General features: G+C 30.3%; 3 protein-coding genes across 4 annotated transcripts; 2 read left to right on the plus strand and 1 right to left on the minus strand.

The window, feature by feature from the left end:
* The first annotated feature begins 2,141 nt into the window (after nt 1–2,141).
* On the plus strand, nt 2,142–5,528 carry LOC126666798 (probable magnesium transporter NIPA1). 2 transcript variants are annotated; one of them, XM_050359672.2, is made up of 10 exons: nt 2,142–2,404; nt 2,509–2,679; nt 2,757–2,813; nt 3,218–3,308; nt 3,477–3,637; nt 3,897–4,024; nt 4,100–4,237; nt 4,596–4,678; nt 4,775–4,867; nt 4,957–5,093. In XM_050359672.2, the coding sequence occupies exons 2-9, from the start codon at nt 2,553–2,555 to the stop codon at nt 4,845–4,847; spliced, it is 858 nt and encodes a 285-aa protein (XP_050215629.1). In that variant the 5' UTR covers nt 2,142–2,404; nt 2,509–2,552; the 3' UTR covers nt 4,848–4,867; nt 4,957–5,093. The 2 variants fall into 2 exon arrangements, with proteins under 2 accessions (XP_050215629.1, XP_050215628.1); XM_050359671.2 differs by lacking the exon at nt 4,596–4,678 and having other exon boundaries at nt 4,957–5,528.
* A 1,338-nt stretch (nt 5,529–6,866) lies between these two features.
* Nucleotides 6,867–9,502, plus strand: LOC126669833 (uncharacterized). The gene is made up of 2 exons (XM_050363400.2): nt 6,867–8,684; nt 9,481–9,502. The coding sequence occupies exon 1, from the start codon at nt 7,253–7,255 to the stop codon at nt 8,591–8,593; it is 1,341 nt and encodes a 446-aa protein (XP_050219357.1). The 5' UTR covers nt 6,867–7,252; the 3' UTR covers nt 8,594–8,684; nt 9,481–9,502.
* A 3,710-nt stretch (nt 9,503–13,212) lies between these two features.
* On the minus strand, nt 13,213–14,495 carry LOC126669939 (F-box/kelch-repeat protein At3g06240-like). The gene has a single exon (XM_050363586.2). It carries the CDS (start codon nt 14,432–14,434, stop codon nt 13,367–13,369), a length of 1,068 nt encoding a protein of 355 aa, XP_050219543.1. The 5' UTR covers nt 14,435–14,495; the 3' UTR covers nt 13,213–13,366.
* Between the last annotated feature and the right edge of the window lie 3,256 nt (nt 14,496–17,751).

The following is a 17,751-nucleotide window of genomic DNA, read 5'->3' on the forward strand; positions in this document are numbered from 1 at the left end:
TTTGCAAGACATATTTTGTTCCACCAGTGAAACATGGTCGATTCATTCCGATTAGGGAAACGTCTATTGATTCACCAATGAGACTTGATCGATTCGTTCCGATTATACAAACATCTTTTGTTCCATCAATGAAACTTGATCGATTCATTTCGATTAGAGCATCAAACGAGACATAACTCAATCATAATAAGCTTTAATTTTTCATTTATATAAAACAGTATTGTGATATCTAACTAATAACATCATAAGATAAAACACTATAGTTAAAAGTATTCGTGCAACTTTTCAATAAAAAAATTAGATTATCTTCCATTAACAATTAAAACTATCATTTTTAACTGTACAACTATTATAACTAGTAGCTAGCAGCTCCACCTTCACAATTTTAGGTTGTACTTATTATTTTTATATTATATATTCTTTTTAATATTAAAATCATCATTATAAGTACAAAATATATCTATATTTGGTAGAATTTATCGCAAGATGACAATTTTAATTATTATCAAATTTGTTTGAAAACTCAACATCTTCACTTCCGATGATAAATAAAAATTATACTTAAATTAAATTAGATAAGATTTAATCCAATTAAAACAGTAGACTGGAAAAAAATTACAAATCTAGATCAAAATTAGAGATAAATTTTATTTAAACTATAAATAAAACAAAAAATATTATAAATAAAAATAGATTAATTATTTAAAAACCACCCACCTTATTTTTTTTTATCTATACCATGATCTATAGTAAATATGAGGAGATTCGCAGACCCCACCTTTTCAATGAACATAATAAAAAAAGAAGTGACCAGAGTATGAAAGAGTTTTTCTCAAGAAACAACTAGGATTTTCTAAAGCTTTTAAAAAAGTTTAATATTATTTTAAATAATTCGTAATCAATTTAATATTATATTGTATAAAATTCTATTTAATAAAGTTAACATTGAGAATTTTAATTTTGCAAAAATTATTGATAAACCAATGTGGCCGGAGTCTAAAAATATATAAATTTGTATGGTCATTATAGTCTAACTTGATCCAATATGATTATTAAAAACGGTACAAGAAAAACTTCCATATTTATTTTGTTAAAAAAATTTGTTTGTTTAAAATAAGGATAATCTAATGTGATCAAATATCAAAACATTCTGTCCCTTGTCGTTTAAAACGAGTACAACTTAGTTGAGCGGCTAACTACTATGTCATAATAGATTCGAACACTTATCCTGTAACACTTGTCCTGTATCGACTTACAGATCATAATTGTTCTAGTGAATAACTATAGAAACTAAAAATAATATAATTTTTTGACTAAATTAAATTATTTTAATTATTATAAAATTATTTTAAATAAATGGTTGTTATTTTTTGAGTTTAATAAATTAAAAATTTAATTATTTTTTACCTTTTTATGTTTTGCTTAATAGTTAGGAAATTGATTATTTTCATAAATAATATGTTAATTTTATTATTTTTATTTGTTTAAACTATTTTCAGTTTAATTTAATAATAATAATAATAATAATAATATATAGTTACTTAATATAAACTTTTATTTATAAAAAAGTTATTATGATTATTTAGTAAATTTAGTTAAACTAAGTAAAAAAAGTCCATTGTAATTATTTGATAAAATTTATTATTTATTTACACTACGTTAAAATTAATAGTGTATAATTAAATAACAATTATACTAAGTTATTATAATAACTATTTTAAATTGTTTCTTTATCTTCTGTTTTATTACAGTAGATACAAAAATTATTTCAATTGCTTAATATGATTTTTATTTTAATTAAATTATGTTTAAGATATTCGCTACAAATTCCCTAAATTTAATCTGATTTGTTTGTTTAAATTAAAAAATATTTAAATTGTGATTCTTTAAATATTTCAAGTAAAATAATTTAATTATAAAATATAAAAAAACATTCATAATATTTTGATATTTTTTCTGAATGTAATGTTATTCATATTTATATAGATTTAATATTTTAATATACATTATAATTATTAATTATATATTTGTTTTATTAAATTGGACTTTATGATTATTCCTGTCAAGTTCAGGGAGCAAAATGAGCCTTATTGAAGAGTAAGTAATGCTAGAGAATAACGCGGGATTCGGAGGCAATCTTAAATTTGTGGGTTGTGAGTGTATTCATTGGTTTGTTTTGTTTCTCCATTTGCTGTACTCTCTAACAGACTCACCTCTTTCAGTTTCCCTTTGATTCATCCCTTCATTAATATCATACATTGTAACTCTCATTTTTCTTTTGTAACCCATTTTTTTAAAATTCAATTTTAATTTCAATCATCATAATTTAATTTAATTCAATTCTTGGCATCATGGAGGTGGTGGGTCATTAGCCCCAATTGCCCCATTTGCATTGTGCCAAGAGGTTTGTTTTTATTTTAGATTAATGAATCATTGATATAATTTAATTTTGTATTGTGATTTTTTTGTTTTTTTGTTTTGGTTTTGATTGATAGCTGAATTTATTAGGTTTTGGATTGGAGATCCTTGCAATTTTATCTATTTATTTGATCATGGGGATGTCTCAGGACAATATTCATGGACTTATTTTGGCTATTTCTTCCAGTATATTTATTGGTTCTAGCTTTATTATTAAAAAGAAAGGTCTCAAAAAGGCTGGGGCTACTGGAACCAGAGCAGGTTCTATTTTTTTTTATTATTACATATGACCACTTATTTATTTTGAAAATTGGTTAATTTGTGTTTTATGTGGTCAGGTATGGGAGGCCATTCATACTTGCTTGAACCATGGTGGTGGATTGGGATGATATCTAGTAAGCTCATCCTTTTTGTTACTGTATTTGTGTAAATATTTGGAGAAATAAACATATAAATGTGTGCCTAACAAAACATTAATGTGTGCATACAGTTCGTAGCGTAATATAATGAACCATCCAGTATATTAAATTGAACATATAATCGCACTAGAGTTGAGTTAGACTGAACATCGAATTTTTTAAATTATATAGAAAGTGTATGTTTGGATGTTCAATTCAACAATATTAAATGTGATACATATACTGAATAGTTCATAATTCGTAAGAATTTTTTCGTGCCTGGTGCATGTATATGCAGACAAAAAAAGAGAAACATTTTTGTGCATGAGAACTAAGTTTGGTGGAGTGTGAGAATTTTTTTTATTGATTTACTGTAAGTTATGATGACATTTATTTTGTAGTGATTGTTGGGGAAGCAGCCAATTTTGCTGCATATGCATTTGCACCTGCAATTCTTGTCACACCATTGGGAGCTTTAAGTATTATTTTCAGGTGATGTTTCTGTTTTCCATAGTTAAACAGTAAATTAATGTTCTTATTCGTACTCTTTCCATTATGTAGCGTCTATGTATGTTTGCATAGACTGATAAGTATTCAGTTCTTATGTCTTTGTGTTATATCTATGGCTGTAGAGAGGCTAACTGAAACATTGTTCTTCAGTGCAGTGCTTGCCCATTTCATTCTGCAGGAGAAGTTGCATATTTTTGGTGTGCTTGGATGTGTTCTTTGTGTGGTGGGATCTGTAACTATTGTATTGCATGCTCCGCAGGAAAGAATTATTGAATCTGTTACACAAGTATGGGAGCTTGCAACTGAACCAGGTATTTGGGAAATTATATTCCAGATTCTCGCCTTGAATTTTCCTATACATGCTCACATTTCATAAGGTTTTCAATTTTCATACTCGTGGAATTCTTATAACTTCCATATCAAGAATGATCGCAGTGTACCCTTCTTAGTTTCTTCCCTGGTTGAGAGGCAAATCATAATTAATTTAGACTCGAGAGTTGAGATATATTTTCTGTTCAAATTTTCGAATCATTTTAGTCTTGTCGATCTAAGATAGATTTGTTATTACAGGTTTTCTCGTCTATGCTGCCCTTGTTTCGATTACAGTTATTGTGCTCATATTCAGATACGTGCCACGCTATGGACAAACACATATGATAGTTTATGTTGGAATCTGCTCTCTCATGGGATCTCTTACGGTCTGTTATAAAATCAGATTTTTTTTATTAATTATAAAAGTTTCTTGGTATTCTTAATTTTTTGTATTTTTGTAGGTCATGAGTGTGAAAGCCGTGGGAATTGCTTTGAAGCTGACTTTTTCTGGAACGAATCAGTTTAAATACTATCAAACATGGCTTTTTACTATAATAGTTGTGTTTTCTTGTCTTTTGCAGATAAATTACTTGAACAAGGTAAAAACTTGAGAAATTTTCTATGCTTTATTATTCAATTTTGATGTCTGTCTCATCAAATATTATTGGTATTAATATCATACTTACACACTTCTTCTGATTAAGATTGCAACTGAAAATGATGAAACATGGTTAGTAGAAAACACTTAGCTCTTCGACCCTTGTACTAGAAAATGCCTATCAGTTGGGCATGATTAATTTAGAAAATGATGAAACATTGTCAGTAGAAAACAATTTTCTTGTCTTGACATTTCCTCTAAACCAAGACCATCGTTGCGATTCTAGTTTGTTCTACCTGGTTCAGATCTAAAAGTCATAAACCTTTTTTTAACCGAAAAATACACTTCGGATTTTGCAGACTCGTCTACTTTTAATCTATCGAATTGAACATTTCAGTCACAGAGAGACCACTGATAAAAGTCTGAAACTTACTTGTTTAGTGTAAGCAGTCAAAGTTTTGATCTTACATGTACTTTGAAAATCTATACGATTTCTGTTTGGAAAATGCTCACCTTATATTACTTTGCTATTTATCAGGCATTGGACACCTTCAATACAGCTGTTATATCTCCAGTTTACTATGTTATGTTTACAACTTTCACCATTATAGCCAGCATGATCATGTTTAAGGTAACTTTTGAAAGTCTGAATGTTCATGTTTCTTACCAGGTTTTGTGAAAGCTGATGTTTTAATTCTGTAATTTTGATGATAAAAACAGGATTGGGACTCACAAGAAGCATCGCAGATAGCAACTGAATTGTCCGGTTTCATAACAATCCTATCCGGTACTTTTCTTCTTCATAGAACCAAGGATATGGGGAATAGTCCGAGTGCACGCGAATCTCCTGTTTTTACAAGCTCGAATTCCCCTTCGGTGCAATCCGCTGCTTTTACTGATACACGTTCCAATATAAGCTTGAATTCTAGATAGCAGCATCTCTGACAAAATTTGGAAGTAGTTTCCAGTTTTATATGCGAAATTCCGGTTTTCTTAAATCGGAAGGGTTATCATGTCAACAAGCATTCAGAGGCGACATTTTTGTTAGCTGATAGGTTTCTGTCCGACAGTAGAAAGGCGTAAAGACGACGCTGAGATGGATTAGGCATTTCGTAACAAGAAGACATGGTGATGTGTGATGTTAATTGTAGTGATTATCATATACTATGTGACAGTTTCTCTGCGTTTTCTTTGTTTTTGTTCATGTTTTATTGTTTCTTTTCCTAACAACAGACAGAATAGCAGCATGTAAATATGTTTGAGGGAATGATGATTAGTGCTTCTACAAGGCATATATTTTTCTTTTTACTCAAAAAGACTAGAACAGATCGATTGATTAAGTTACTTGTTCTATTTTCAATGCATGCCACCATTTTTTAATCACACTATCTGTTCACTATATTAAGCGCGGATTAATCCGAAATCGATTAGAATAAGACCATATGGATGAAAATTAAAACTCGAGCTCAGCTCATTTAGCAATGGAATAAACGACCACGGAAGAAGTTCATTTATCATCTAAATCAACAAACACAAGGAAAGCTAATTTAAAACTTAAATGAACGAATATAAGATGAACAAATTGAAAAAAATAACACTAATAATTAATAATAGTTATCCAAAATGTTAATGAGAAACAAATATCAAAGGTCAGCAATCAAATATCTAAATATAAATCAAACCAACCACTCTCTAAAACATTAATAAGAAAAAATATCCAACTGACAATCATAAAAATGTCCTAAGATTATACACTTTTATGATTATGTATAAATAAATAAGTTATAAGTATAATTATATAAATACGTATTCTAAATCAAAAACTATTATTTTATATTTAATTTAAAAATGAAACAGTTCGCGAATGTACAGTCAAGGTTATGTATAAGTTAATTTGTGAATCCTTTAACAAAATTGATATCATTACTTGTTTTCGATTATGTTTTTCTATTGTTCCGATGCTATATTTTTTTAATTTTTTGTTGATTTTGTAATATCACACTTGAAACAATAACCGTGATTATAATTTGAGCTGAATATTAATGTTAGTCTCAATTTTGATTATCAAAGTTATTTTTTTAGAAAAATTGTGATTTAAGATTGTATTTTTATGAAATTTGCTTTTATTTTGATTTTTGTTTGTTGCATTGTGTTTGCATATACGCGTAGATATATTTATTATTTTTTGCTGTATCATTGCGATTTCTTTCTATAATTTGGCTATTTATGTAAAAGCTCCAAGAGAAATTCTTACCTAGACACGGTCTATGAATTTTCCATGCATGTAAAAGTAATTATACTAATGAAATTATATAAAAAAAAATCTGATTTAAATACTGAATTGGCTTAAAAAAAACTGAGGATTGAGATTCCCTTAAGGGGGTCATGTTCACGATCTACACCGTTCATTATAAAATGAACGATGTAAATCAAAAAAGTACAATTTTAATCAAATTAATCTACACCGTCCATTTTATAATGAACAGTGTAGATAGTGAACATGACCCCTCAAGGGAATCCCAATCCAAAAACTGAAGTAGTAAAAGTTAAAAAGTTTAGACACATTAATGTAATTTTTCCATATTATTTTATACTTTATGCATTATGTAAAAAAAGAAAAGAAATAAAAAAAATAAGCGGCCGTTGGACAGTATTGAACGGAACAGAGCAAAATTAACTTTGTGGGATTCAAATTGTAATCCTGACTCACTTTCTCACAGATTCCTTCACTTTCTCTCTCAATTTTCCGGGAAAATATTCCATCAGAAAGCTCCAAGAAAATCCACTTCAGCTCTTCAAAAGAGTTCGTCAACTGGTAAATCCTATTCGTTTCTACTGTAGCTAATATTAGTTCTTCATCTGGGTAAATCTGAATCAGGTTATTACTTTTATTAACTGTCAACATGTGAAATAATTTTGGAAAATCTTACTTTGAAATTACTGAGCTCAGTGTTAGGTTTAGTGTTGGTTTTGTTGTAAATACTGTTTGTTTCTGTTATTAATTGATTGGTGTCTGATGATGCCACCGAGAAGAAAGAAATGGACAGAAGCCGAAGAGAAAACCCTAATTGAAAAATACGGACAGATGGTGTCGGATGGGACACTTGCCAAAATGAAAACTAGAGAGAAGAAATATAAACCCATTGCTTTGTATGTGAATTATATGCATCATGTTCGCGATCCTAATACCTACCCTTGGCAATGGACATGGAAAGATGTCTCCACTAAGGTTCAAAACATGAGGCATCAGTACTTGCTCGTTAAGCAAAAGGTTAAGAAGCCGGATGTCGCTGTAGTGGTGGAGAATTCAGCAGGGGGAGAGGGGAGTAATAATGTGGAAGAGTTTGATTGGGTGGAAGGGCTTACACATTGGTCAAATTTTTTGTTGTATAAGGAGGTTTTTGGGGATGTACCGATGGCTTATAGCTCTAATGGTAGTGATGGGAATGATTTAATTTGCGCAATGGCTGAAGATAGGGAAAATGGCGGGTTGTTAGGGGTTGGTGGAGGGATAGAGATTGGTGAGTTTGGACCATTGGGTAATTCGGTTGATGGGGATTTTACGGGGATTGATGGTGGAGAGAATGGGATTATGGGTTTGGGTTTTGATTATGAGGGAGAGGAGGCGGAGGAGAATTGTAACAGTAATGATCGTGCAAAAGAGGAAGGAGATGATGGTTTTATGTACGAAGAAGTAGATGTAAATGCGTCTAATTTGAAGAAGAGGAAGGTGTTGAAGGGATTAGAGAAGAGGGTGCTCGGGTTCCTTTCCAATCAGATGGGGCAGTTGCGGGAAATGGAGTCCCGATTTGAGCAACAAGAAGTAGAGAGAGAGCGAGAGAGGCAGAGGAGGGAGATTATTCGAATTGAGAAGGAGCAGGAATGGGAGCAGAAGTTGGAAGAGAGGGAGAGAGAAAGGGAAGAACGGGAAAAAGCAAGGGAAGAGCTGAGGTGGCAAAGGTACCGAGAATGGGAAGCCATGGAAAAGGAGAGTGACGAGAGACAAAGAAGAAGAAGAGACGAGGAATTGATTCAAGAGAAAGAATGGGAGGACCGAATGAAGAGGAGAAGGTTAGAATGGAAGAAAAGGATTGACGGGATGTTAAATCAACACCGAGATGAAATGGGGCAGATGCATTCACGTATTCTTCACGAGCAACAGAATCTTACTAGCCAATTTCTTGGGATTGTTTCGCAGTGGACTGGTCATCCATCTGGGCTGTCTGATCATACAAGTGCTAGCAACCATTATCTTTCACAAATGATGCAGAATTTGCATCATGTGAATGGTATGGTACATGAAGACGCCAGAGTTGATGGAGATAATCAAGATGATCAATTTATAGTTGACGGATAGTTCCTTTACTCAGCACCATCATCTTCTTTGTAAGCTTATCAAATAACAAGAAAATATGCAAGCATGTTTCTGATGGTGACAAGATGTAAAGGTCAGTGAATTACTACTTAATTTTACCATGTATTCTTGTTTAATTTTCTTGTATATCTATCTATCTATCTATCTATCTGTCTCTTAGCAGAATTTTTTAGTCAATAATAATTATAATTGTTTGTTTCCATTTCCTTGTAACTATTTATAAATAGAATCAACTTATTCTGGAAATGACATTAAGAGTTGTTATAAAGAAATTATACCTCTTTACGGCTTTCATTTCATTTGGTAGTTGCATTTAGTTGCTTATGCCACCGTTTTGACAATAACATAAAAGTTAGTCTGATGAGTTTGTGAGATGTAGGCTGAGTTCCAGCATGTGTATGGTGTCGGCACTATGATTACGTTTAGGGGTGAGCATATCGACAGTTCACCACAAACCAATCAGTTATTATAAGAGTTTGAAGTTGAACTGAATCAAACTGAAAAATTTGGTTGGGTACGGTTAAAATAGATTGATTACCATATTATTAAATTCTATCCTTCTACAAAAAAATTTTATAGGAGTGTCTTGGTAGTAAGTGCTTATGTAAGCTTTTCATGTACCTAGGGTTCGATTCTCAAGTGATTCAAATGGTATTTCTTATGATTTTTGTAATAAAAATAAGAAAAAGTATAGTTTCAACATTTCTAGGATTCAAAACCATGAAGTCAAATAACTAATAAGAGCACTTCACCATTGAGATAAAGAAGAGAATTGGTAGTATTTGACCTTTTGTATATATATTGACATCTATAATAAATCTTGGTTGTTTCACTCAAACTATTTGGTTTGATTTGGTCATTCAATTCAGTTTTGACAGAATACTGCACACCCCTAAACATCGTATAACCTAATGTCAGGGCGTTTTTATGCTGAGGGATCCTTGAAATGCTGCTGTATAAATTATGTTCATGGAGTTCCAGGGCATAAGGAGTTTCTACTAGGTAGTGCTTTCTGTATTTGCAGCTCATAGAGAAGATAAGATAAGAAGTGACAGGAAAACAAGAAAAAATCCAGTACTAGAATGGTTTTATTGTAGTTGCTTTAAAATTGATTACTATGAAGTGTAAAGTGTAAACCACACAGTTCCTTAAAGAGTGTAAGAGACCAATCATGTGGCTGCCTCATATTGGGCAGTGTACAATTCCTGCGATCGTTTTTCGAATCTTTTCGGTCATGTACCCGCGGTTGCTGCTGCACAAATCACAAGCAATCTGCTAAAACTCATTTATAGCAAATAGGGGACAAAGAAAGAATTATTCAACTTCAAATAGTAATAGATGTGCTTGAAAAAGCATTCAAGCTGTCAAGTGTCAACACCAGTTCTTGAAGAGTTTGAGAATGCTCTGGTGCTAACCTGCAATCTTCTATCTTGAAGAAAAAGAAACTTGTAATCTTCTATTATAGCAACAAAAGTGAAGTACCGATATAGGCGATTCGGAAAAGTGACTATGATTTTTATTATTTGTGTCATTTGTTTTAAAAAAGTTAACAATTCTAAAAATCATTTTTGGAAGAAGCTGAAATTTCTGACTCTCTGTCTGGTAATGGCAGGATTTCTTTGAATTTCTAAACCGGTATATATTTCCATGTCAAGAAATTGAACCTTCATATGATTTAAGAGCTGTATCATCGATATCTATTATTGTTCTCCAGGTTTGAGTTTTTAATGTATTAAGCTCAATTATACTTTCTTTAGAACCATTATTATTTGATTTGCCAGCACATAACACCTCATCATTATTGATATTATAATGGCTTAATCACAAAAAAAAAACCCACTTTTTAGCCCCTTTCCAAATGCACCATGACGTCGCAATTTTGTCAGTTGCACCCTAATTCGCACATTTGGTTTTCAATTCCACTCTCAAATACTAAATTGATTTCTTTTTCATTTGAAAAAAGTTCAAATAAATCATCTATTTTTAACTTTTTATGTGAAAAAGAGTTCAAACAAGTATTTTATAAGGGTTTTTATGAATTTTTCCCGAGTGAAAAAAGTCCAATTTGATTTTGAGAGTGGAATTAAAACCCAAAGGTGCGAATTAGGGTACAACTAATAAAATTGCAACGTCAGGGTGCAATTGAAAAGAGGCTAAAAGGTGAGGGTTTTTTTGGTGATTAAACCTATTATAATCAGTGACTGAAGAACTGGACTGGCTCGATCAACCAGTTGATATTGGGCAATCTGGTCCAACTGGATTGGACCCGAAGAACCAGACTAAACCATCCATCTGGTTTCTTGGTATTGAGCAATTTTGTTTAGAATTTCTTGATATTGGGCCATGAACATACGAGTTAGATCCTTTTTTTAGGTCTAATTACTTAAAAACCACTCATCTTATAACTTTTTTTCTTTTATACCATGACTTAGGAAAATTTTCAACTGTACCCTATTTTCGATTTTTATGTTTCATCTCTATCCTAATGAGTTAAATTGACCTAATTTTTTTTGAAAAAAAAATTAAATTAGTCCCTCATTTTTAACCTATATTCTGATAAAACGTTAATGTTAATCATTTATATATCTTGTTTTTAATATTTTCATCTTTAAATTAATTAAATTATCAGATTTTCTAGTTTTGGGATACAAATGAAACATAAAAATCGAAAATAGGGTATAATTTAAATTTTTTTTAGGTTATGATATAAATGAAAAAAAGTTAAAAGGTGGGGGTGGTTTTTAAGTAATTAGGTCTTTTTTTATAATTTCATTAAACCGGTTGAACTGGGGGAACACTAGCCACACTGGTTCGGCCAATGTTTCAGTTTTAAAACACTGATTATAACCAACTCCACGGAGAGACACCTCGAAAAGTACCATCAGCATTTCGCAATTCTTTACGGGAGGGGGGACATCTCAGATTCCACAAGAACATGCTCCCATAAAAACCAGATCATTACAACGTATATTTTGTCCAAGGACATTTTTCACTATTGCTTTTCCATCAGGATTTGGCAATTCCTTACAGGATGGAGGACATCTCAGATTCCACAAGAACATGCTACTATAAAAACCAGCTCATTATGACATATAAATTGTGTAAGGGTCATATTTCACTATTTCAGGATAACTCGGGTTTTAAACGACATTTCTGATATCACCATTATAGGATGCTAAGGATTGTTGGGGCCAAGTAGTGATAAGGACCAGCTAGTAGAAAAATTTATAAAAGAATCCACAATAGTCTTCTATTACACATACCATTATCTAGTTTAGTAGTATAAAACCAGAATAATTATTAGACATAATGGTTTTGCGACATTGTTTGTGCAACAAACCAATTAGCCGATTGCCATGTCAGAATTTTTAACAATAAAAAAATTAAAAATTCCCTATAATAAATACTATTGTAAAAATAATTTGATACAATCATACAACTTTTACATAAGATAAACATTCATAAATCTATTTCATGGTGCGAGGCCCATTTCTTGTTCTTTTACTATTGATACCGTTGCCTAAAGGTAGCAAGCTACAATTACACTATGTAAAATTAAAATGTGACATATGATGTCATTATTAAATCATTAGTAATTAAAAAGTAACTATATATTAATCATTAATTAATGCGACTTTTATTAATTGGTAGTTATAGTTAATGACAATCACAGGTTACACTTTAAATGGATGGTTTTCACCTAAGAATTTTCTAGTGAATCTTCCTATTTTCATTTTTAAAAAAAAAAAAAAATTGAAACCTGGCCAAGTATTTGGGATTGAAAAATTCCATGTTTTGCATACGCGTTTAAATTGCAAAACAGTCTTGATCGAAAGACTAGATAGTATTTTGTCTAATGTGATGCTGACGCAACTTGAACATGACTGATAATTATATCCTTTGTTTTGTTATTGTTATTTTTATCGATTATCCTATGAAATGTAAATATGGATATAATTTATACTTGGTCATGGATCAGCAAGCTTAATTCATGACTTTTTATAGCAACATGTTGATTATTGAGAAAAAAGAGTTAATTAGGTAGCTGCCTAAATTGAACCAGTCAAGTTTTTGATTGTTCATATATTAAGTCAATTGAACATTTCAAAGTGATGAGTTCAGAAAATTATCATTCATTTCATAATTTCGTTAAGCTTCAGTGGATTATTTTAATATATTTTTTTCCAACATAGCTAATATAAAATTATATAAATTTCACCCAAAAAAGTCATTTCTTTTAAGTTTTGAGAACTAGTTTTTTTTTTTGTAAAACTATTATGTTTTTGAGATTTATTTATTAAAATTATATTATAAATTGTATGGAAAAGGGAAACACAAACATTATCGTTTTTGTTAAAATAATATAATGTATTTTGTGAATTTTTAAAATAAAGTAGAATTAATTTGAAAAAATAATGTAACCTTGCAAAAGACGATATTCCAATTTGAATAAAAAATGCCGCATTGCCAACATTTTTCGACATCATCTTGACCAGATCTTAGAACCTGTTATTGCAATCTTAATAGAGCGAATTGAATTTGGATCTAAATGCTTAAATAATGAGAAATTTGTTTGTGATTAACCTTTAGTGAAGAAAATATAACCAAATAGACACTAATAATCATTTAGTTGAACAATATCTATTACATTACGCTACAAGAGATACTATTTAATTCATTCCGATACCCTAATAATATCATCTTTATTCGTTTTATCCCGATAAGGGGGATGCTCGAACTCAAACTCGAACTGGATTAAACATTAGGTGAAACTAAACTTTCCACATATAACCCTAACTCACAAGCATCTCCACAATTATTCATCTCAAAATTCCTAAAGATCCCTTCTTTAGGATTATACAAATATAATTTCCATCCATCACTTTCCAAAACAATTTCACCATTCTTTGTTAGGCACAATACTTCATTATCAAATCCAGGAAACTTAATTTGAGGAAAATCGAACAATTTAGTCCAAAATGCTTCTCCACCATTGAAATTCAATACTAATCCCTCAAAACATCTTCCTTTGCATTCACAAAACACACACAACTTGCCATTTTCCGGCATCCCCAAACTCACTTTATCCGAACTCGGATCAAAACGTTCCGGTAACGACACAACCTCTTTAAATTTCTCATCGGCCATGTCGAACGAAACAATCACATACACTTTTTTGTTAACATTACTAACTTCTTTCACCTTTAGCCAATATAAAGTTCCATTCCATGCAATTCCTGAAAACCCTGACGACTCCTCAGGAATCGGACCGACATTTTCGATTTCTCTCCACATATTAGTCTTCAATGTATAGAGTTCAACTATGATTTCCCCAGAAAAATAGCTAGCTATTAAAACTCCATAATCATCGGTACCAACGTTATATCCAACTCCATGCAGAAACATACTATAAATCGCGCCTTTAGGGTTCGGAAGCTTTTTACACTCTTCGGTTGTAGGGTTCCACAAGAACATGGTGCCGTGATCATCAAGTAAACAAACCAAACCATCACAAGAACCTATAATTTTGACGTAAAAAGTCGGCGGGCCCTTGACGATTTCAGGGAAACTAACTTTTGTTATTGCATTACTTAAATCACCGTTGCTGAAAGCTTCGAAATCCAAGGATTGAGGAGAAAAAGTTGACAGGAGTAGTCTGACATTGTTGTTGGTCTGTTTGGCTCGTTGAAGGTGGAGCTTGATGAACTGAGGATCGGAGATTATAGAGTTCCAGATTTTGCTAACCTTTTTGAATCGAATTAGAGGCTTAGCAGGTAATCTGGAGAGTATTTCGATTATGAGATCTTCAGGTAATCTAGACATGTTTGGTCTGTAATTGGGAGATTATTGGTTGATTTGAGTTTGGTTTTGGGTAATGGTTAGTGAAAATTAATGTTAATTTATATGCAAGATTAATGTTGGTCATAGATTGGATCTTGTCTTATGTATGACTTTTTCTAGTCTTACTATAAAATTTGACCTTGTCTGCTGTATTTGTAGTTATCTTTACTAATTAAGCAGACGTTGCATTAGCAGTAAAAGACGAAAATTGATTTGAGTGGTCTGTTTATTTTTTACCCGGACTATTAGAGTCTCATTTTGTTAGATGTTAATAACAAAGGCGGATTTTAAACCCACGACTTCTAATACATCTAAAGGCATTTTAACCAAATAGATTGACCTACACTGACATTTGAGTGGTTTGATTAGTACTTTTATAAAAAAAAATATGGTGATTTTAAGTTCGAATTTTCGTATGATCATCTTCACATACATGATCATATTTATGATAAAAAAAAATATAAAAAATATTTATGATGAATATAAAAACAGACTAATTACTTCAAAATATCAAAACTTTGTTTTAATTGTAGCCAATTATTAGACATGTCTAAAAAAGATACATATCAAAATAAGACTAAAAATACATACATATCAAAATTAGATTATAATTGATAAAATTAAGGTTCTATCATAGATGAAAAATTTGTCTGTTCTTTTTTTAAAAATAAATTAAAATAATTAGCTACAATTGAAATGCATTTAGCGGAATGAAATTATAATTGACAAAAAGGTTATGTCATAAATAAAAAATTCGTTATTTTAAGTGATTAGGGTTAAAAAGAATTAATTTTAGTATTATGTAAAACTGAAAGCAGTTAGTAGGCTAGGTAGCACGGAAACGGAAACGGGAAACGGAAACGATACGAAACGGACACGGGGAAACGAAATTTTTTCAAAATAAAGGACACGAAACGTGGGGGAAACGTGTAAATAACAAAAATATAGGGATATATTTATAAAAATATTATTTAAATATTTATGATAATTAACAAAATAATTCATTTTAATATACTAAATATTTAAAATTTTATGAATATATAAAAAATATAATATAATTCAACACAAATAAATATATTTGATGTATTGTGGGAAATGCGAATGTAAAATTTATGGGTAACTAGTTAGATTTTTTTATTTATGGGTAATAATTTTAAATTTGTTTATAAATTTTTAATTTTTATTATTTACAGAAACGGCCGAAACATTTCATACGGGTGTCTAAGAGTTTCCGATTTCCGGAATATTTTCGAAACGAGAAACGCAACTTTGTCGAAGTTTCCGTGCTTTTTAGTTAGTTAATAGCCTTCTATTATGCTAGGAACAAGTCTTGTGATGATAACACTACCCAGTACCCATTAACCCAAAATAATAATAATTTGACCCCGATTAATTTCTGCATGCCATACATAGGAGTGAAGATTAGTTTGATATTTATGTAAACTATAAGTATTATTATTTTACTAATTAAATATCAGTAATACAAGTCCTACTAATACTATCGTGAAATTGTCAATTGCGCAATTATTGACTTGGACCGTAGCTGATATTAAATAGTCGGGATCTACTTCTAATTTTTTAGCATGCCCCACAAATACATATTATGGAAGAAAATGTAATTAATAATCATGTCCTTAGTTTGATATATTTGGAATTAAAAATGTATTTTTATAGTTTAACATTTTTTTTGTTGATTTATACCTTTTTCAGGTATGCTTTTTTTTTTAAAAGGCCTAATAATAAAATAAATCTAAACCTTTATGGATTATTGCAATTTTATTTAAATTTTTTAATTTTTATAATAATAGCCTAATTTCAACTTTTTATTGTAATATTAGCGAAAAAAATTCGATCAATTTAATTGTTTTAGTTTTTAGTTAAGTTTATAAATTAACACTGTAATTAGCAAAATCTATTTTTTAGAATTATAAAATATAACTTATAATATTTTAAAAAAAATCAAAAATAACGCTAAATTCTAATTATAAATTCTTTAATTTTTTCGATGATTGAAGCAAAGAAAAAATGAATCTGAAGTTAAAAATGACCGAAAAAAGTTAAACAAAACTAATAGATATTATATGAAGGTGAAAATTTGAGAAAATTAAATTGAGTGAAAAAAGGGCTAAAATTACAACATAAAATTAGATTATTATTATAAAAATTAAAAAATTTAAATAAAATTACAACATATCATTAATATTTAAATTTAATTTTTTTTTGGCCTTTTAAAAAACACATCTACTTACCTTTTTTCTTTCATATAGTAATATTTTAAATTTAAAAAGAATAGTCAATAACTTGTTTGGACAAATACTTTTCCATGTCAGTTATTTAAACAGGAATGACAATGGGGATTGGGGATGGGACGAAGAGTTTTTTATATGGGGAATTTTTATACCCCATTCATTAATTGTGGTAATGAATCTATTCACGTTTTTATTTTATTCTCATATAACATTTACATATTGATAATAATAAAGATATTTTATAATTAAATTTATATTATAAAAATGAAATTAATGAAACTTATAAACTATAATATTATATAGATTAACATATTATAATAAATTTTAAAATAAAATATAAAAAATCCTCATAGAAAGAGACCAACGCTCCCCCCCTTCCCCTCATCCGTGGATGGAAAATATAGACTTCCTTCTTCTATGTAATCATATGGCTAATTAACAGAAAAAAAATATACTCCATCCGGATAGATATTTATGAATTTGAAAATTTTCATTCCATTGTCATCCCAATTTTTTATTTTGAAGAAGATTCCAAAACTCTCAAATTGAACAAAAAAATTAATTATATTTTAGCTAATAATCACCAATGACTTTTGATTTTTAATGGTCTGATCATTAAACTTTCTGATTTTTAAAAATGATTACTAAATTCCCTGATTTTTGTGGCGGCGCTCACTAGAGCCCCTGAAAACAAACAATCGGCGATTTTTGAACAAATGGTGACGTGGCAGCGACTTTTTAATATTAGATCCAACAAAAATTTGATCTCGTGTCAGCCCATGTGAGGTGTCAGGTGACACTTCACCAAAAATTTCAAAATACCCCTAAACATTCAATTAAAAAATTAACACAACTCAACTGAACCATTCAAATTAAACCTAATTAAACTTAAATAAAACACTTCACCTCTAACCACCACCCTACCATTCTCCAGCCACCACTCTCTGGTCATCACCATCCTTCCGCCGCCGCCTCTATAGCCAGAATTTTTTTTCCAGCCGGCCATCTTCTTCTTCCATCTATTATTCATCAAGAACATATACATCTCGA

The sequence above is a fragment of the Mercurialis annua genome, linkage group LG2 (assembly GCF_937616625.2).
Source record: "Mercurialis annua linkage group LG2, ddMerAnnu1.2, whole genome shotgun sequence".
NCBI lineage: Eukaryota > Viridiplantae > Streptophyta > Magnoliopsida > Malpighiales > Euphorbiaceae > Mercurialis > Mercurialis annua.

Coding starts and splice junctions, on each gene's coding strand:
- LOC126666798 (XM_050359671.2), top strand. CDS start 2,553: ATGGGGATGTCTCAGGACAATATTCATGGACTTATTTTGGCTATTTCT. Junction 4,025..4,099: donor CTCTCATGGGATCTCTTACG/GTCTGTTATAAA, acceptor GTATTTTTGTAG/GTCATGAGTGTGAAAGCCGT. Junction 4,238..4,774: donor AGATAAATTACTTGAACAAG/GTAAAAACTTGA, acceptor GCTATTTATCAG/GCATTGGACACCTTCAATAC.
- LOC126669833 (XM_050363400.2), top strand. CDS start 7,253: ATGATGCCACCGAGAAGAAAGAAATGGACAGAAGCCGAAGAGAAAACC.
- LOC126669939 (XM_050363586.2), bottom strand. CDS start 14,434: ATGTCTAGATTACCTGAAGATCTCATAATCGAAATACTCTCCAGATTA.